Raw genomic sequence first — 22,090 nt, 5'->3', positions numbered from 1 at the left:
CTAACTCACCTAAATCACCCTAACACTCACATCCACACAATCGCACACTTACCTGAATCCGACCGGTAACTTTCCACCATAACACTGAAAATGCCGAAGCAACAGAAACGGACAACCGAATTCTTTCCCTAGGAAAAAATTTGAGTTTCTGCTGCTTCGATATTTTGCAGTTTCGCGAAAATAAGTTCGATCAGTCAGCGTTCGCTTTTTTAAGCGTTCGAGGATATAATATAGACCCTAATAATATTCTAAGATGACCCCTAAATAGCATGAAACATGATATGTCAGTACCACCAGAGTCACTGTAGCTTTCAGACAGACTTCATGCCACATGAAGGGAGAACTGCAGTTGTCATCCCTTTACACAAGAGCAGACCATCTAAAGACCCAAGTAACTACAGACCCTTAAGTCAGACTAGTCTCGTATGCAAAGCCATGGAAATAATTATCATGGAAGTGATTAACAATGAGATAGGAAATATCTGATACTGGGTCCAACCCAGTTTGGTTTCAGGGGAACATCATGCATACACAACCTGGTGGATTTCTTTGAGAAGGTCACCAAAGCATGGAAAAGGGCAAAATGGTGCATACTGACTACCTTGACCTAACCAAGGCTTTTGATACAAAAACCCACTCCGACATTGTAGACTAGCTCACAAAGTTGGGTATAAACCCCTATTTTACCTGACTGATAACCAGGTGGCTGTCAGATAAGACTCAAGAAGTTAGGATAGGGGAGTCAATCTTCACTAAGAAGCCAGTCAGTAGCTGCATCCTCAGGACTCTATGCTGGGTCCACTTGTTTTTGGCATGTACTTCTCTGAAGTCAAGGCCAATGTCAAGGACCTCTGGGTGACCAGCTATGCAAACGACTGCAAACCAGGTGTAGTCATAGAATATCCCCAAGACACCAATATCCACCAAGAAGGGCTGACTCAGACAAATAACTGGTACCAGAGTCATGATCTAAAACTCAGTGCCAAGAAATGCATAGTACTATCCTTTGGAAAGTCAGCTACCCCTGGAAACTCCCTCATTGGTAACACAACCCAAGAATAGACCCACTAATCAGGAACTTCAGGATGCATGTAGACAGTAACCTGGGCTTCAACCATCATATGGCTGTGGTAGGAAAGAAATCATTCCATGTTGCACAACCTCTAAGCAAAGCAAGGGTATCACATCCATGTCCAAGGAAGTAATTGTTTAACAGTATTCAGCTGTCATCACACCAGTCATTGAGTACAGCCATCCCTTTGGTATGTACTTGACCAGGCACATGCAACAACTGGAATGTCCACAGATGTTCCTCTTTAATAAGAAACAGGGCATAAACAGCATGTTCTGCGTGGATTGCTTCAAAGCCCTATCCCTGCACTAGGTCTCCTGCATACTGTTAATGGGTGATCTAGTCTGGCATACAAGGCATCATTGTATTCCACTCTGATGGACCTTCTGCATATCCATAAAACAGCATTAGAAGTAGGTGATCTAGGGACATAAACCTTGCTTGCAATATAAGTTGGACATGTTGGAGGAACAGGTATGTGTCTCAAGAGACTACCCTTTTTCCTGGAACAGGCTTCCCGTCCATGTAAAACAGAGTTCTTCCCTAACCCAATTTAAATGTAATTTGGACCAGTGCATGGAGAATCAGAAATTCACTGCTGGTCTGGAAGCTGTGTCTCTAATGGAAAGAGGCAGCCTGCAACTGCTTGACAACCAAGCCCTAGTCTACATATACCCCCTTAGAATATTCTTACGGTTTCTAAACTTGTCATATACACTTGGGATGCATGACTAGGCTTGAAAAATTCCCATGTAGTTGTTAGCTTAATATGCACATATGAACCCATGAAATTGCTAGTATCAAATGATATCCTTGGTAGCAAAGGGTGCAACAAAATATATACCATATGAGGCCAGGAGGGACAGGCTTATTTAGGTAGCTTCCCATAATCAAAACAGCCATGTTTCTCCCAGCTGGTACAAATAAGGAGCAGGAATGTGGTCTTTCTTGCACAGTTTTGTGCATACCTGGGGCCAGGGCTGGGTTTCATTGATGTAACCCAACCTGGCCAACCCCAGGCAGGCAGCATGTGTGATCTCAACCCAGTACCTTTTAGAGAACATTTTTTAAAGAAAGTATTCTGCATTCTACATGAAGCCAAGAAACCAAACACTGGAAAATCCTATTTGTCTTAGTGGAAGGAATTCTTTTATGGTGAATCACTCAAGGTTGCGTGCCAGTTAAAACTTCTGAGCCGATGTGTTCTAATCTTCTACAGAGTAGTGAGTTCTACACTTCTGTTAAACTACTTCTGTCTGCTGTTGCAGTATGCTATGCCTTCCCTTGGATCCTTCCTATCCTTTTGCTGGTAGACTGTAGTTATTTCTAATAGGATTTCTAAATCTCATGCCCCCCAAGAATGAGTGCCATTATCCTTAGGCCTTAAATTTTGTGCTAGAATGTTTTACTCACCCATTTTGAATCTACTGCTATTATGGAAATCAAATTCCTATCCCGAAAGACTTTATCCTTAGTAGGACTCACTTCAGTGAAAGTTCTAAGAACTCCATATCTTCATGGTTAAGAACGGCATATACTCTTGCATATAGATAAGGTAAGCCCAATAACAAATCTTTTCTTCATGCCTAGGCCAGTTGAGTAGCTGGTATTAAATCAAGCTATACACCTACAAAATTATTTGACCCTAACCCTCAGATTAGAAGGCAAATAATTCTACACTTACTGGACATGGATACACAACTAAGATACTATGTGTACAGAACTAACAAGGTAGAGCAGTCATATCGCCTCTTTATGTCCTTCATATCAGTTACCCAAGGTAGAACAGCATACAAACAAGCAAACATTATCAGAGTGGCTAGCAAGCTGTGTTAGAGCTCACTCTATAAGGGCAGCTGGCACTACAGCAGCCTTCTGGAAGAATGTTCATGCTCAGAGTATCATGAGGCTGCATAGAAAACTTCTCCAAGCTTTACAATCTGCATGTCCCATCTTGGATTAGAGCAGGCTTCACAGCTTCTCTCCTGTAGGACGTGCTGCAAGGGCTTCCTTTCCTCTGGGTTAACATAGCTGCTTTAGTGCTCTTGCCATGGAGAAGGCTTCTACTGCAGTAGTAATCCCTGTTATGAACATAGAAACCAACACAACTGGAAAAGCAGGAAGGGTTTTTCCAATTGTGTTGGTTTCTTAGTTTTGTATTGCTGGAAAGCCCTTTATACATCATTTGAGCCCTGTTATGAACATAGTACATTTGTGTGAACAGACTCAAGATGACAGTAGATGTTTAAATATGTAAATCACTGTTGCAGTAAATCCCCCACCCACATTTCCTTATCAGACAAGGAAACGATGGAACATCTTTTTCTCAGCTTTTGCAATGATATTGAAAGAGCTTAAAAACAGCATATTATAAAACCCTCCCCAGGGTAATTGTTTATCATATTGTAAAAGTTCTTGAATGTCTTGCTATTTCTTACACTGTTCTGATTTGCACTGCTACTACAATTGTTGCCTTATAGATCCTGGTTGTGGCTGAAAAGGGTCTGAAGACCATCCCCCCTACCTATTTATCAAATGTAATAAATTAAATAATACAATAATCTACAAGAGAATCCTTTCCAGATCCTACACATAGGTTATTGGTTGCTTACTGCAAGTAGGTGGTAGGTGAGGAGTTTACAGACTGAGGAGTCAGGACAACATCCAAAGTTTGCCGCTAAGTAGGTCACATTATAGGGTACTCTTTCTTGTGAAAAAAGAACTGAAGGTGGTTCAGGCTGTTCTCTCTTTTTTTAAACATGCACTAGACCAACATGTTGAAAAAGGAAGGAATTACATCATGCCATCTATCTAAAAGGTTCTGAAAGTAGATGTCCATCCACTTGCCATTATTTCCATGAATAAGACGCGTACTGCTGCAATGTTGGGTGTACTCATAAAAACATATGCTTCAGAAAACACATTACTTTTGTAGTTAAGCTGAACATATGAAATGCAGGTTTCTGAATGATTTTACATTTGAAAGAAATTACAAGTCTAAGAAGTGTTAATATAAACATGTTATTTCTCTTTCCAACATAGAGCAGTTGTTAAAAAGATGCCTCTTTCTTACTAATAATATGGCAGCCGCATTAGCCTCTACCTACATGAGTCTACTGCAACTCGTTTTCAATTTACTGAAAAAGGAGTACTACTCTAACATTATGGTCAGGAATACTTAAGATTCATGCAAAACATGTTTTTCCATACTAGAAAAAAGGGAGAGAGACTGAATCATTCCTTAATAAAGAGTATCTTATAATAAACTGGTTCCACTGTCTCTACCAAGCAGCTTGAAAGCATATGTCAGTGTGCAGCTTCCTGTGCCTGACTTCATAGTCTTTACAATAGCAGACAATACTGAATAACTGTGGTCCTAACTGTGTATAGTACCCGTCTACAACATTACTCCACTTCCTGTGACAATCACTGACATCAAGCTACATTGTTATATAGTAATTGTACTGATGGGCACATAGTATGCCTTTTTACTAAACATTGTTATACAGGCTGTAAAGTTTTATCATGTAAATTACACATGTCCGTTTGAAATGAATTCTTTCATTATAAAAAGAAAGGAAAACAATAAAGTGATCTTGAATTATTTTATTATTCCTTTTCCAAAGACAACACCTATATAGGGTTTACCTAGGTACTTTTCTGAGTATTTTCTCATCTGTGGAAGACAATTATCTTTTGCATAAAGAAAATTAATCTCAATATGTAATAAACAGGTTTTGGAATACTTGGTAGATCACAAGGCGAGCTCTCATGTTGTAGGAGGTTTATGTTTCTTTCTCCCAAAGAATTATGGTACTCTTTGAGATGCTACCCAAATGTTAGGATTTATTGCTACAGGTACTGTCCTCAAAGAAGCTGATATGTTTGAGGTAAGAATGCTTACTGTAACAGTATATTTTTGAGGATTTATAGCACTTAATGCTACTTTCCTTCTGTCTCCTAGAAAAGGAATAGGTAGTCTGTTGTAAATTTTTGTTGTACTGTTCTACTAAACTACTATAGAGTGATTTCTCAGCCTACAAATTGTATTTGTTTGCTCTAAGATCAATGAATTTTCACACTGCTAGCCCCTATGAAGACCATAACAAGCTTGTAGCATTGAAGAAAAGTCCAAGAGATTTTGATTGTGTAAGGGTAGTCTCATAGATGAATACCAGGTTAACTGTCCTGAAGAGCCATTTTACATCTAGCCAATAACCTGAGGTCAAAATCAAACCTTGTATCTTGTGTCTATAAGGTGAAGACCTTAACTATTATGCCAAACCCACCCAGACTGCTATTCATTTTCAACAGGAGTTATGGGATTTTTTACATCCACCTGAGCTATTAACAACTCAAGCAGATGGTACCTTGGTTTAATGTCTCATTCAAAAGATGATATACCCAGGTGTGCAGCACCCCCCCCCCCCTTATACTGCATTGCAATGTCAGCAGTCCATCTTCTTGGTGTCAGAACAGAACCCACAGCCTTCTTCACCAAAAGCAAGTGTGCTACTTGTCACACCACTGACACTGTACTGTTGCACCACTGACACTGTACTGTTGCATCATGTTTAGAGGTCTGGTACATGACAATGCCACTATTCATAGGGATTCAGGGACTCCAAGACTGATAAAATAAAAGCTGGCCAGGATGAAGTAAACATAGGTGGAAAGTAGCAAGAATATGATTCTGATTTACTATTACAGTGATCTCTCCTTGATCAGCTAAGTATTGCTATCCATGAATGTATAGTCTTTGAGTACCATTTCTGTCCTCAGTTGACCGTTAAACAATTCCATTAGGACAGTCTTCTTTGTAGCCATTTTACTGATGCATTCGTTTAACATTTCATTTAACATGTCATGCAGGCCCATTATATAAGGACTGAGAATATTTGTTATTAATTAGCTCTTTATTTGGATATCATCTTATAGTCATTATCTTGATCTACGTTTCATCTGAGAAGATTTCTAGACTAAACATAAAACTGTTAAAAAAAAGCCTGATGTTTTCAGTGGTTTTATACTTAGGAAATATTCATAAATTTGAAAGTGTAAACATACACATGTGCAAGTGTGAGCACACACACACACACACACACACACACACACACACACAAATACATATGCATTCAAGCACACCTGGTCACTCCCTCATAGTAATATGCCACAGTACCTATCATAGATATACTGGCAACAGTAACTGGTTTGTCACACTCTGTTTAATTATAATATTTTGAGTGTGCTTTGCCAGGTCTGAAACCTCAAGTACTTACACCATGAGCTGTTATAACTTCATTACTGTTCAGCATATTTGTTTTTGTGATACAGATAATACTGTAATATTAAGAAACTCATGCCCTGGAACACAGTAGTGTGTCACTTTTCTCCCAGCTTCATATAATCTTGCCAAAGCTGCAAAGCTGTAAAGTAAAAAAAATAATGTAGTCTCACTCATTTCAGTTTGCTGTTCCTGATCATAACAGTAACAATGGTATGCTTGAATCAAATTAATGTGAATGTGTACGGTAAAGTAATACTGTAGTTTATCTAATTGGGTGTTTAAATATTTGGTGGGAAAACTGCAATGAAAATGCTGTACAGAAGATACCCTCAGCAAAGATGACACAAATGAAGTGGCAGCATATATTTTCAGTAAGATGTTAGTAAAATGTAATAAACAGAAAATATATCCATGAATAATTCACAAACTGCTGTCAGTCAAGCTAAAAGAGTAACCAGTCTACATTAGTCCACCTGTAACCACAATTACATTTGCAGATGGATGAGCTGAATCTTGCTTGTAAAACTGGATAGTTTAGTGCTTCTGTTTGGTAACCATATAAAGCAAATGTGGAAACAGTAAATAAATAGAGTTGCAGCTGTACAGGAAGGAGTACAGCAGACCAAAGAGATCAATAATTCATTTCAAATAGGATTCTTTTTTCTTTCTTTTTTTTCTTTTTATTATAATTAATGTTATGTCAAAGTACAGGTGGAAATCTCATCATGTATGTATATTAAGCAGTATAGCCATCCATCACAAAAGTACTGTTAGATACTGTTGCATTTACACTTTCTTGTTCATTTTAATTGGATGTTTATATTACTCTGTCTGCTTGTACTTTTTTAGTGTTGACCAAATAACCACTTTCAGTTATTTTGCTGATCCATACTAACTTATAGTCAGTAAGTATATATGTCAAAAAGAAGAGAAGATACTATGCCCTTATTCGTGTTTATAAGGTAGTCAGTGCTATGGATATTTGGAACATCACATTAAAAAAGGATAGTCCTTTTGTTAAAATATATTCAGTTCATTGTCTCCAAAGAAGCTTTAACATGATGGACTGGAAACATGGCCACAAGTGTCTTTTTTGTGTCTATGGAACTGTACTTTTTATGCACAGAATAATTTAACGAATGAGTGGATATATCCGTGCACACAGTAGCTAGAGCTTCACCGTGCAAGATAAGGGAATGACACAAGTGCTTTATAGTTTGTTTTTCCTTGCTGTAGGAAAAAGAACTGAGGATAACTCTGAGTTAAGTGGAAGGGTAAATGAATGGCAATACGTTTACTCATTTAAGTAGACAGGCAGATGTGAAGGTGTAAGTGTTCCATGTTATATAATGCTCTTTTCTCATCAACAAGTAAAAATGACCATTTTAATATGCTTTGTTCCCATGAAACCTTATATATTTTTTTTGTAATTGTACGCTGAGGTAGGCAGTTGATATTAACAGGAATTTGTGATTAATGTAACAGGGGTAAGGCAACACCAGTGTAGTTCCTCCACTGCCTATTCTGACATGTGAGGCTCTGACAGTATGTCAGAGTGAGGTGATTGTAGCAGACAGATGCAGTACTGATGTAGGTTTGCTTTCTGTATATCCAACACTCTGTTAAAAGGGCTGTACAGAAAGTCTGAGTTGCTGCCTGCACTCTTATTCATCTGTTAACCATAGACAGACACTAGGCAGAAGTGCTTCTTTTTTGGTGGCAGTCCAGTATTACTGGCCTGACTAAATGACTCTGTGAAAGTTACACAGTGTGCAGGTGGAGATGTAAGAATGCAAACCCAAGACTACAGGACAAAGTTTGCTTTAAAGTCTCTATTTATGTATGTTGCAGTTTGTTTGCCTGTTCATCCATTTATTTTATTTGTTAACCGGTGTAGAGCACTGATCCATTTTGGGCCATTTATGGGCTTAGCCTGGGGAATACAGACAAACCACAAGTAAAAATAAAAACATTAACATGAACAAACAAAAACATAAGCAAGCAAATAAAACATTACAGTAGTGTTTTCACATTTCACTTTATTTTGTTAGGTTAAAATGAAGTGAACAAAATGAACTGCAGCCCCAATTGTTCCAAGAAAACGAGTGCAGGTAGGCAAGGTTACTTGTTCTCCAGTAACTTGAGGATAGCATGCTAAAGCATACCTCTCAAGTGTACCTCATTACGAGGAACATTCCTCATTTGGAGACATAAAAAGTTCATGTTCCTTGAATTCCACATTGAAATGGTCAGTCACACATTCAGTGTTAGGATTTTTTAACTGATATCCATGGTAATAGGGAAATTAATCATATTAATTAATTAAAAGATCATTTTTATAAGTAAAAATAGCATATTTTAAACATCATATGACCTTCCTAATTGACGTTGTTAGTAAGCTGTTAGTAAGTGTTCCACATTTTGCCCATTTGTTCCACATTGAGTGTTAGTGTTCCTCATTTTGGAGAGAGAAGGTTGAGAGCTATGTGCTAAAGCCATGTAGAAACGCTAACCTTAAATAATGAGTAGCGACTTCCAGAAGCACAATTTCATACATTTTTTGCTGAGGCTAAATGGACAGTTTCTGGTGCTAGGCATACAGAAAGTGTAGATAGTTATAATGATTCACAATTTAGTATTATAGATCACGAGTTTTAAATTAACTGTGATGCTTGAATTGTTTTGGGTAAAGTAAGATCCATTGTGAAATGGTACCTGCAAAGACAGTATATGTCTTGTTGCTATACAGTACAAATAAATCATCTGAGATCAGTACTAAGGTATGGGAGGGTTTCACAGATGTTTTTCCTTAATGCTGCTGCCAGGTTGTTTTAACTGCAGGGACACATACATGGTCAGAGACAAAGAGATGATTCCGTTTTTATGACTTGCCTACATGAGGATGTTATTTGTTGGTTCCAGTTCTTGAATTGCCTGGGTGGAAAGCAACACAGATGATAGTAACAAGTGTAGTAGTCTGGAATTGGGTGATCTTTGAAAAGTACTGCAAGCCTCAAGACAGGGTCAGTAGTAGTTCTTACATTGCATACATGTCACCATTTTGGTTGTTTGAAAAGTCTGGAGGTTAAGGTACAGCATTAGCGACCAAATTCATCTGTGTCATTGGATAAGTGAAAAATAGAAATCTTTCTCTTCCTGAAGAAGACACAGTATAACGTGATCCATTTCTGAGATTTTGTCATCACCAACATGTACCAGTAGTAAACTTCTGTGGACATTGTGTTTCTAGAATTCATGAAGTCCTTTGACTTTCTATGACACAAAAAATGGGATCCCTATCAGTTCAGTGAAAAATCATTCCAGTGAATGGCATTTTCAGTGCACTTGCATCAAACATGCCATTTGTCGAACGGTTCATACTGAGATCGTGGTACAGTGAGGAGTGGGAAAGTTGCCCTTCCTCACTGTAGTGTGATCTTGGAGTTGGTATATATAAGTAGTGGGGGGTATGAGCATGAGTTCATGAGCAGAATTCGATGAATGGCATTTCCAGTGAAATGCTGTTCTCTGAACTGACAGTTCGATGTAGTAATATAGACAAAAGAATAATAGCAAAACTAAAGGATGCGAGATAAAAGTGTTATATAACCAATCTGCAGGAAAGTCTCCAGGAATATATGGTATTCCTGTGGCAGTTTGGAAGTTAGGAGGGAAGAAAGTGATAAAGATCTGGAAGTTTTTTATGTAAAAGTATTTTAAAAGGAGGGTGATCACCAACATCCTGGAAAAAAGCTGTCATGGCTGTAATACCAGAAGACAGTACAGACCCATTAGATCCACTTTCATATAGACCCATTTCAATTTTAAACAATAAAATGTTTATATCTACAATATCTAAAAGATTATCAAAGGTGTTGCCAAAAGTAATAGATATGGTCAGTGCAGTTATGTGGAGGGGAGGCAAACATTTGACAACATTAATAGAACAGTGACGATCCTGAGGGAAGCAGAATGTAAGAAATAACAGATAAAACCACAACAATGAAATGCCCTTTTCTAATCTTATAAGGTACAAAATAATAATAATAATAATTCAAGGATATAATTGGTATGGTAATTAAGAAAAGTTTTCTTTATTTGCAGATATTATCTTGTACCTGATTAAACCAGAAAAGGACATCTCAGTGTTGTAGAACCTTCTGAGACGGTTTCAGGGGGGTTTTGGGATACAAAATTAATAAAGGTAAAACAAAGGCTATAGCTGTAAACTATGCATACACGCATGAATTGGTTCAGCAAGTAGAGCCGCGTTGGTGCAGCGGTAGCATTGTCGCTTCACAGCAAGAGGTTCTCCCGTTAGATTCTCGGCTGAAGCGCCTTCTGTGTGGAGTCTGCATGTCCTTCCTGCAGTCGAGTGGCATTTAAAAGACATGCGTGAATGGGTGTGCCTTCGTTGAAAGTTGGGCATCAGGCTGGCACCTCGGCACCATAAAAATCTACTGCTAATCATTAGCGGACCGGAGTTCCGCTGTGGCGACTCCTAAATGGGAAAAGCTGAAAGAAAAACAACATCATCATCTGGAAATAAAAAAAATAAAATGAAGTATTTAGGATTATGGAGTAAAAAGGATTCTGTTATGGCAGGTAAGGCTATGTGGGAGGAGAGTAAACAACGGATAATACAGAAACTGAAAATTGGAATTTCTTGTCTATAGATGTGGATAGTAAGATACAAGCAGTACAAATGTTTATATTTTTCTCAACCAGTGGAAAATTTGTGGATTATAATTAATAAAGAGTTGAAGCAATTTATCTGGGAGGGGAAGAGGGCAAAGTTTATGTGGCATAAGCTGATCTTTCCAACAGAACACTGTGGTTTAGGATTACCTGATTTGAAGGGCTATTTTAGAGGTACACAGTTAAGGCTCATATAACACAAACAGAAAGCTTTAATTCAAATTGAAAGTACTAAAAGAGTTAAGCCAATACAGGAATGGGAAAAGGATATTCTTCCGAATGGGATGACGCCAATTATGGGTACAGAGAATAGGCAAGCATGGGCTGGAATTTACAGGAAGAAGCTGGCAAAGGAACCAATGTATTAGAAACCAATAATTAGAGAGGGAAAGGTGATAGAATGGATAGTGGCCAAGAAGACCATCTCTACTGCAGGCTGGAGACTAACCTTTCCTATCAGGGATTGATATCAAAGTATATAAAGTGTTAGGGGAATCCCAAGTGAAAGATCTGCACTGGTAGAGTTTTTAGTTGAATCTAGAACAGAAGCTGCAGTTAAAAATGGAGATAATTAGTAGTGCATATAAAATATTACACAATAACTATAGGAATCAATCAGAGGATGTTAGAAACAATTGGGAAGAGAGATTAGAAAAAGAACTTGGAAAGAAACAATGGAAGGATGTACAGTATGTGTGGCATCCGAATATGCAACGAAGTCTAGAAGATTTAGGATTTTTGCTTGGAAGTGTTAGCATAGGTATTTTTACACTCCAAGCAGACTCTAGTGAAGTTTTCCATGGGTAGATGGCAAATGGAGGTGTGATGGGGAAGGAAAAGGTAACTGGGAGCATATGTTTTGGTAGTCTAATGAAGTAAGGAAATGATTTTTTGAGCTGGGATACAAGATCTGAATTGCCTAGACATAGCAAAGCCTTGTTAAATGTAATTCTGGTGTCTGTCAAAAAACAAAATCTAAACCAACCATATTTGAAGTAGTGAATATTGTAACAAAGATAAAATAAGTACAAATAGGATCTTTAGAAAAGGGTAGGAATAAGTTGCATAGAAAAAATAGAAATAGTGGAAACAATTCATGCAGAAAAATGAGGTCTAAATGATCAGTTTATGTAATGTTGAGTCATTTATATTGCACAAAAGAGTATATGTGATGTATAATGTTTGTAACTGTGAACAAGTTAATATGGTTTGTTTTATTTTATATAAACGATCACAAATCATCACAAATGATAATTCAATAAAGGTGTTTAAAAAAAAAGGAAAATTAAGGGGTGGTCTCAAAAAGAGAATGCAGCAGCTTACATTGTAGATGGGTGGCAGCTTCTTAAGACTTAATGTAAAAGATTGCAAGATATTTCCTGGGGAATCTTTCAGCATGACAGAGGTGGAAAAGGGTTAAGTAGTATTCTCTCATAAACTGAGTCGGGTTTTGCACAGTAAAAGGGCAGTAGAATAGAAAAGTGTAGTGTTGGGTTTCATAACATGAAGACCGCATTTAAGATATACCAAGGTTTTTTGAAAAAAAGCAAGAAACATCTTTATTATGTTAACACTTATGACATAGGTAATCATGCATTTATATAAATGAAAAGAAAACACGTTGACATATTTTTAGTTGCAAACATTATGGATCACTTATAAACAATCCAGTCATTGTCAGTCAAACATTGCATAGCTCATTCAAATTATGCCTTCTTTTAAACCTCATTCCTCCTCCAAAACATTATTCTGCATGCATTGTTCCCACAATTCCCATTTTTCTATGTAGTTTGCTCCTACCCTTTTCTAAAGATCCCAGCTCCAGTTGTTTTTATCTCTGTCACTATCTTTGCTACGTCTAGTAAAGTTGGTTTAGACTTTGATTTCCATTTTCTAGTAATTGCTTTTTTTTTGCAGCCACCATAATTAGGCTCAACAAGACCTTACTATGTCTAGGCAATATCAATTCTGTATAATAGCTCAAAATCATTTGCTTTGTTATACTAATTTGCTAACCCACTATTTCTGATAGAGTAGTCTACAGGGAATTTTTAAAGTCTGCTTTCTCATTACAATCCCAAAAATATGTTCCCATTTACCTCATTCTTTGCCATCACACCTTTAACATTTGCTATCTAGATGAAGAAAAATTCTTCAGAGTCTACTTGGCCATGTATACACTTCCAAGCAAAGATCCTAAATGTTCAGACTTTGTTGCATGTTTGGGATATATATATATATATATATATATATATATATATATATATATATATATATATATATATATATATATATATATATATACCTCAATTGTCTCATTGTGAAATATTTATCCAATCTCTCTTCTGAATCCTTTCTAACCTCCTCTGAGTCTTATAGTTATGCAATATTTTATATGCTGTACTAATTATTCCATTATCCCTTTTTTAACAGCAGCTTCATTTTTAGATTCTAGTAAAACTCTGCCACTGGTGGTCTTTTGCTTAGGATCCCCCTATTTATTTTTGTTTGCCTATATTCTGCCTTCCCTATCAAGAATTGATATCATATTATTTGATGGGCTGACTTTGAAATATTGGCACCAAACCTTTCCAGACATACCTTACTGACCACACACAGCCCTGCCACCCCCATTACACCACTACAGTAAGGCTATACATACATACATATTAATCAAGAAAAGGTACAAATGTTTATGGAAGAATTAAATATGCCAAGGTCTGATGTATAATTATATGTATGTATTTAAAGCATTTTTTCAGGGACAGACCCTGATATGAGGATTTCCCCCACTTCCTGATCTGTAAATATGCTACCGCTGAAGTTGCACAAACTTGGAGAAAGGAGACCAACTCTATTTCCTTTGCGGAGTGTGACCTCAGTAGCAGTATATTTAGAGATCACATGTGGAGGGCAGAGCTGTGCATATCAAGGTGCATCCCTCTGGACAAAAGCATTTGCTTTGCAGTTCTAAGAAATCAACCGTCCTGTTTTATGTCTGTGATAAGGTGAGCACAGGACCTTTAATTTCTCTGTCTCAGAATACATTGTTCTTCGATTTATAGTAATGTCCAATATCTTAAAACTACTCTTGGCTAGAAATAAGATGATCACATTTTTTTTTTTACTTATACTTAATTTTCTGACAGCTGAGCACTTTAGGACCAAATATTATTCCTTCTTTCAAAGCAAGTTTTCCTGAATGTGAATGTTTAATTGTAATGAGGTTTCTATTACTAATGGAGCAGGCAGGCCGAGATACGTTAATAACAGTGCGTTTTAACATGTACCTAAATTGTCTCCACAAAAGACAAATGGAACTTCTCTATCTCGTGTAAAGCAGAGTGTCTAAAAACTGCAGCACTTTACCAGTGTTCTCCTCCGCAACCATTACAGTGCTGTACTACGGTGCTGAAATTTTGTGAGGTCATCTGCATCGTGAGGGCATGGCCAGGTCATGACAGTCAAGGAAGTGCTAAACATTCTCCAGAAGATGCATATGGTTATGATAGTGCAAGAGGAAATAGTAGTCATTGAATGCTTCATGAAATCTTTGTATACTGGTTGGTGTTTGCAGTAAATAGGTATAGAATTGAGTGATGTGATCAGTCAAGACCTTTGATAGTTACAAGGGTACTTTAGTAGTACGGATACTCTATGTCCTCAGTCATGACTGTTATGTTTACATTTGCTGGGCAAGAATCTCCTGAATGAGTGTGGTCATATTCAGTTCTCTGGGCATATACTGACCACCAGGATATGCATTCAAGGGATTTTCCAGTATAAGTGATGGGTAAACTCTTGGCTCCGGATTTAAATGTCGGCACTAGAAATGCTGAGTGTCGACAAACCGAAAAAAAAAAACTGAAAACCCAGGAAAAGAGTGAATCTCGAAGATCACATTTCTCATTTAAGCCCACTGCATCCCCCAATGTGAGTGCAAGCCCCCCACACCCACAGACTTGTATATACCAATTCTAAGATTACCTTACCTTGAAGAAAAGGAAATATTCCCAGAAACTGCGATCTCGGACTTAGTATACATATGTCTGTTTTTCAACCATTCAGTCTCCCTGTTTCAGAATTCACAGTAGCGGGTCCTGACATTTCAGATTGCTAGATAAATGGTTTAAATACTGAACTGAATTGAATTAGTTAATTTCTTAATGATTTAAGGCATTCTAGATTGTAACTGGGCATATGTGGAAATGAAATCTTTTGTGTTATGTCACATCTTCTTAGACTTGATGGTGGATGTAGATAGGACCTGGATTTTTGTTGTAATTTCTGTCAGATTTATAAGAACATAGTATCAGAAGAAATACAAACAACATGAGTGTGTCTTGCCAAATACCACCATCAAGCTGTACCTTCCACTTCCAGAAGGACAAAACATATAAGGCTGGGGTGAACTGATCATCAAGGTTAGTCTGATGGGAGGCAAGGGCGTTATTCTACATAATATGTAGGGTCAATTTATTCCAGAGATGGGACAACCATTAGGTAATAAATGTAGCCCTACAAGCTGTTTTATTTATGTGTTGATATCTTTTGAGATTTTATTGTTAGCAGTAAACCTGTATGATGGAGTGCTGAATCACTCAATCTCTTGCTGCAATTCTAGGTAGAAACTAAGTAATTTAAAGAATACCGTGCTAAACCAAATTTTAATCAGAGTTTAATTCTTTGTTTTCACTAAACTTCATTGTACTTTACTTTTTTCAGCCCTTTGCCACCTGAAGAACTGATCAAGCTTATTTATGAAGCCAGCGGAGATGATATCAGTGTTGCTGTGCTGACACAGGTAGACCTATATAAAATTAAACTAATAAAGTTTCTCTTGTTTTAATGCAACAGTTCTAAAGGCATTCTGCTTCATATTCTGCATTCACAAGATTTATTTTATTTTTCATTATTATGTTTCCTCAGGAAATCATTGTTTATCTTGCTATGTATGTTCGCTCACATCCATCACTCTTTGAAGAAATGCTGAGGTTACGAATTGGGCTCATCATTCAAGTGATGGCTACAGAACTGGCACGGAGTCTGAACTGTTCAGGTATGACTCAACTAACAGTATTAATAGTCTTTCTGTAAATTATATATGTCTACTGAAAAACAGCATCTGCAGTTATAGGATTCCTATATAGGTACAACACATAATGCAAAAAGGTGCAGCTGTAGGCTAGCTCCTTTTGCATATAGTAATAAAGCCCTGACAATCCAGGCAAGTAGGCTTTGATTAGCAGCTCCAACATCTGTTGTAGCTGGTGTGGGAAGAATGGGCATTCCTGTCCCGGGGTGGGGGATGGTCTGAGTGATTGTATTTAAAGATTCTCACAGAAGAAGGACATCAGAGCACAGAGTGAGCCTGAGAAATGTGTTTTGTTCACCAGGCCTTGAACATTGTAAACTTCGTTAATGGAGCACCAAAGAATGTACTTGCTCAAGGAAGGTGTAGTGGTATTTGTGATGATGCAGATTTCTTCCCCTCCAGAAGAGGGAGGTTAGACTTTATCAGAAACACCCTCATTGCCAGAATGACAGTATGTAAAAAAATACCTCCATAGCTGCCTGTATCAGAGCCCATGTGGATATAACTATTCTCTCTGCCAGGGATACTTAGTATAGGGAAATGTACTGGTTCAAGCCTTATAGGGGATGCTTAATGTTCATCGGGCATTAAGGTAAACAGTGTATGTAAAAAAAAAAAAAAAAAAAAATATGCCCGTTATTGATTTAATGTATATGACTGAAGTTCATTCTCCCATTATGCACTGTAGTATTCTATACATTTACATCATAGTCATCACCATTGTAAAGATGTTCTTGAATAAGATTTTAAAGCTATTGATTTTATCTACTGGTAATTATATTATGGAAGATCCCATTGTAAAGATTTCCACACATCTATCCTGCTGTCCCTTAGAGCTCAGAGCTGGGACCTCTCCTATTTGGTATTTACTTCTCAGATCTCAAAGCAGAGAGCCAAGACCTCTGGCTAACAAAATCTGCAGACAATTGGAAACTGGGGGTTGTTGTTAAGTCACCCTATGACACCCAAACCCTCCAGAATGAACTATCCTAGTAAACTCTTGGTGTACTAAAAATGGGCTCAAGCTAAATGTCAGTGTGCGGTATAATTGGTGTTAGCAGACAAGACCTCTCCTCATCATACTCTCTAGACAACTCACCTCTTCAAAATGAAAATGTAATTAGGGACCAAGGTACTTGGGTTGGTGGCTGATATGTGCAAGTCTGTTTCCAAAAATAGAAAATAAAAGGTAAAAGACTTTTACACATGCTTGACTGTTCATATTCAATTTGAGTATTTCTGAGGAAAATTCAAAGATGTGAAAATTTGATCATCTGTCTTTTTCATGAAGAACAAGCAGGGCCTTTCTTTGGTCAGAGACCTTCTCAAAATGACTTTGCAATTGTTTTGCATTTTGTTATGACCAATACAATTAGACACTGACAAAACTGACAGATACCATCAGAGAACATTCTAGTAGAGCCACTGCAGCTTCTACTGGTTATTTTAACAATGTTCCTGGCAGGACATAAGTGAAGCTGTAACCTTGTCCTACACACATTTACCAAACACTACAAATTAGATGGCTAGTATAGAAGCAGGGCAGGCTTTTAAATGTAATGTACTGAATGAGAATCCTGTCTTAGCTGTCCACCACCTTGGTTAGTCTTGGAGAACTTACTGGAGTTATGCTTGTTTGCTGTGCATTTTCTTTATTTAGATCTCTGCTGCAGAAGGTCTCATATCTGTCCTGACTTTAAATCTCAGTACTCTTTCTATTCTTGCCTTCCTGAATATCCATTTATCGGCGACAATAGAACATTCTGAGTAAAAGACCAATGTTTACCACACCATTTTAGATTTTGCTTGCCACAGTTTCACAGTATATGCATTAATCCTGTTGTGGCCATAGTCTAGCATAGTTTGGATTGTTCTTGAGCTCACAACAAAGTGCCCCATTTGCTTATTTTTATGATTGTCAGCTTGTTTTTGGGTGGGCTTATAACACCTGCTTAGTCTGATGCCTGGCTATGTGTTGGGTATTGTCACAGCATAAGAAAAGTAGACGTTCTTGTGGTAAGCAGATTCCACTGTTTAGGTCCAGAACACATTGTTGAGAACAGTAGCAACCGTCCGGGATTTACCCCTAAAACTGTGAGTAGTGGGCAGTATTCCCTATTTTAGACATATATTCAGTCCTTCATGGCATCTTTGAGTTCACCTTTGCCCTCCAGTGTCCCCTAAGAAAGAATCAGTCTAAACAGAAGGTTGAAAAAGATGCAGAGTGACACAACTTTGATGTGTGACATCCTATCATGGCTTGAGGACATAGGTCCCAGCAAGATGTTTTTGCCCACCCTAAACTGTACAGTGGATTCATCAGTTGTCCTTCAATGTAAGGCTTCCTTTTCAAACCCCGTTCTCCTCTCAGGAACTTTTCACAGATGCCTTGGTCATAGGATGAGGGGGGCTTCCTTTGGCCCTTGGTCAATTTGTCAAAAGAAAGATCACATCAGTGTCAAAGAGATGAGAGCTCTTTTGCTGTTTTTTTAGGCTTTTCACTCTGTTTTGCTTCCAGGTGCCCTCAAGATTCTCACAGACAATACCATAGTGATATGGTATAGCAATCAAGAGGGAACAAGGTCTTGGCTCCTTTGCAGGTTAGCCCTTCAGGTTTGGAAGCTGGCTATCTAATATCAGGTGCCCACTCCTTCACTCAGTTTACATTCCATCAGATCAGAACATAGTGGCATATTCTTTCATCAGGTCCATAACATAACCCCACAAGTGGATGTTTCACAGTGATGTGTTTCTGGACATTGTCCACCAGTGAGGTATTCCTCAAATAGATCTATTTGCCACCCCTCTGAACAGACAACTTCCTCTATTTTGTACCAGGATCCCATGCCCTCTGGCCTGGAAGGTGGAAGCTCTCTTTTTCTTGGAAGGGGATATTCTTTATGCCTTCCCTCCCCTTCCTCTTATTCCAGAAGTCCTGTTCAAGATAAAACAGGATACTCACAAAATCTTGTTAGTGACTCTCTTTAGCCCAAACAGCATTGGTTTCCTCTTCTTCTGCATCTTACCAAGAGCAATCATCTCTAGTTACTTCGCAGGGGGGACCTACTCACACAAGACAAGGGAATTTCTCATCCATCCCCACCTGTCCATGCTTCAACTGACATTGTGGGTGATAGGGTTTTCATCCCTTATAGACACCTTTTTTCCTGCGGATGTGCTTCTGGTCCTGCAGGAGTCCAGGAAACTCACTACTAGGAAATCTTACTTATCCAATTGGAAGAGATTTTCTGTTTGGCGTGTTTCTCATAACCTGGATTCACTTACTGTGGATATTCCTTTGGTTCTCTCTTATTTGTGTGAATTGCTCAATGCTGGGTTGACCTTTTCTTCTGTTAAGGCCCACTTATCAGCTATATCGGATTGTCTGCCTTTGACTCCCCCTTTAGCCTCTAGATTTGAGGCCAAACAGTGTCTTAAAGGTCTCCGTCAAATTTGCATCCCAGGAAGCCTATTTCTCCTCCTTGGGATCTTAATTTTATTTTAGAAAATTTGACCCAGGCTCCTTTTAAGCCTGCTGCTTCAGCTTCCTTACAGCATTGTCCTTGGAAGACTGTTGTTCATTTGGCTTTTCCTTCTGCCAGACTGGTGTCTGAGCTGCAAACCCTTATGGCTGTTCCTCCTTTTTTAGTTTCCCATAAGGATAGGGCATCCCTTTGTACTAATCCTTCTTTTATGCCCAAGGTAGTAGTTGTCCCTTAAACAGTCTACTCATTTGTCTACTTTTTTCCTTCTCTGCAGTCTGTTGGTGAGAAGGTGTGCACACCGTGGATTTCCATAGACAACTCTGGTATTATTTGGATAAGAATAAAGCCTTCCATAAATCTGGTCATATTTTTGTTTCTTTTCATCGTGGGTCTTTAGGTCTGGCTTTTTCCAAGCAAACCATTTCTTCTTGGATATCCAAAGCCATTTCTTTTTGCTCTTCTTTTTATGGGAAGTGCCTTCCTTCCTATGTTGAGGCTCATTTCTACTAGAGCTGTGTCGTCTTCTGGTATTTTTTCAAGGGTTTCGATACTAATTCTATTCCTGAGGCAGCAACCTGGTAAGATTTTACACAACTGTACTTTCACCACCACAAGAGGAGGTATACTTATATATTTTTTTTAACCAAAACTTATAAGAACAAATTATTGGTTGTTAGTCATAGGATTTCCTGTTTTTACTGCCTTCCAAAATTACATGAATGTGTGGATAAGCCTTTAGGCAGGTCTGCTACTTCAGATTGTGACAGTTTTTAGAACAGGTAGAATTATTTCTGAATTCTTTTTATTGAATTTAGTGGTGACGTTACCCTCTTATCTAAAGAGCTCATTTGAGATAATTTAGGACTTGTATACTGTTAGAGTCCTAATAACTACTGGGTTATACTGGATGTTGAGTGCCTATATACAAGTGTTATGCATACAGATGATTTGAAAGCTGTTTGGTGGTGTTTAGGGACAGCACTATTACACATTTTAATTTAGATTTGATTGATTTTAGTTTAAATAATATTTCTTTATTTGCTGATCAAAACAATAACAAGGTACAGTGCCGGGCAACTTTTGCTCTCAGTTATATAAATGTATTTATGGGTTTCTTGTAAATGTTTATAATACTTTTTTTAAAGAAAGAAATAAGGTCATCAAATATACATATGTACATGACTTGTTTATTTGTGAGAGGGAATTAAATGAATTTGATGACTTTTAAAGTTACTTCAGATAATGATATGGGTATTAATTTAATTAAAAATTATAAGTGTTAATTTAATAAAAAAGTATGTGTTAATAAAATAGTTTTTTTTAGATGTGACCCTAAAGCATGAAGATAAGATTCTACAAAGTTAAATATGTAGGAAGGAAACCACCACTGATATTTTTGGTTTGTAGTAGCTATCACCAAGATCACATGTTTATGGCTTTACGACAGGGTGAATTTTTAAGGCTTAGGAATCTTTGCAGTAAATGGAATGATTTTCTTATAGAAGCTGAAAGAATGATCACTATTTTTACAACATGTAATTATTTTGATGATATTGTTTGGCGAACTTATCTAATGTCATGTGATAGAGGGAGAAATTGTTAGGTATTGATAATATCGCTGAATATAATATGGGTCATTATGGTGTGAAGAGGTATAATTACAAAAAAAATTATAGCAATTTTCTATCTAAGTGTAGTGTTTTTATGAAGATTTTGGAGAATTTGATATGCAAACATTGGTATATATTGAGGGAAGATGGTCACCTCTGAGATTCAAATTTACAGCTTGTGTTTTCTTATAAAAGAGAGAGAATTATTAAGAATATGTTAGTGTATAGTTACTTCTTTAAAAAATAGTTGGGTCTAAATGATTCACTATCCCATGGTACTTTTCCACGTGGTAGTTGTAATATTTGTAAGTATGTAATAAATAAGATGGAATGTATTAATGGGAAGATGTTTTATATTAAGGTTTCTTCACTTGTAACGCTGAGGTAGTAGCATATGCTTGATTCCTGAGGCAGTGCTACTTGTGGCACAATACTTGAGACATCACTGCAGTGCATACGGTGCAGAAAACATGCAGCACTTACTGCATGTAGTTAGTGCACTCAGGTCTACCTTTTATATTTCTGCCAGATTTAATTATTTGTAATATGTTCATGTTTTGAAACTTCCTTATGTAAGTCCATTCATCTTTTTTTGAATATAGTATCCATCTTTTTCTTTTATCCCATGTCTACCAACTATCGGAATCTTGCCCAAGCTGACTCTCCTCCTCCATACTGTGTATTTTTGTTCGATATTAGTATGGGAGTGAAGGCCATTCTAAAGAACAGTAGCACAGGCTCCCATAAGGGCTATTTTTGATGTCACTGGCATCCCGGCAATAATAGCATTTCTAATATGGCCTTTACCCATCCACCTGGATGAAGGACGTATGACCTCTGTTA

The 22,090-nt window shown here is 37.6% G+C and overlaps 1 protein-coding gene across 4 annotated transcripts in view; it reads left to right on the top strand.

Annotated features, from left to right (window-relative positions):
- Positions 1-22,090, top strand: part of PHKA2 (phosphorylase kinase regulatory subunit alpha 2) — a 1,461,438-nt gene that overhangs the window by 1,160,350 nt on the left and 278,998 nt on the right. For all 4 annotated transcript variants that reach the window (XM_044073068.1, XM_044073067.1, XM_044073065.1 and 1 more), the window contains exons 26-27: positions 15,783-15,861; positions 15,987-16,116. In XM_044073068.1, coding sequence (XP_043929003.1) covers positions 15,783-15,861; positions 15,987-16,116 — 209 coding nt within the window. The remainder of the gene's footprint in view (positions 1-15,782; positions 15,862-15,986; positions 16,117-22,090) is intronic.

This window comes from Protopterus annectens, chromosome 5.part1 (genome assembly GCF_019279795.1).
Source record: "Protopterus annectens isolate FY-2018-M chromosome 5.part1, PAN1.0, whole genome shotgun sequence".
In the NCBI taxonomy this organism is placed as follows: Eukaryota; Metazoa; Chordata; order Ceratodontiformes; family Protopteridae; genus Protopterus; species Protopterus annectens.
Note: the sequence above shows the minus strand (reverse complement) of the source record. Positions and strands in the feature narration are given on the sequence as shown.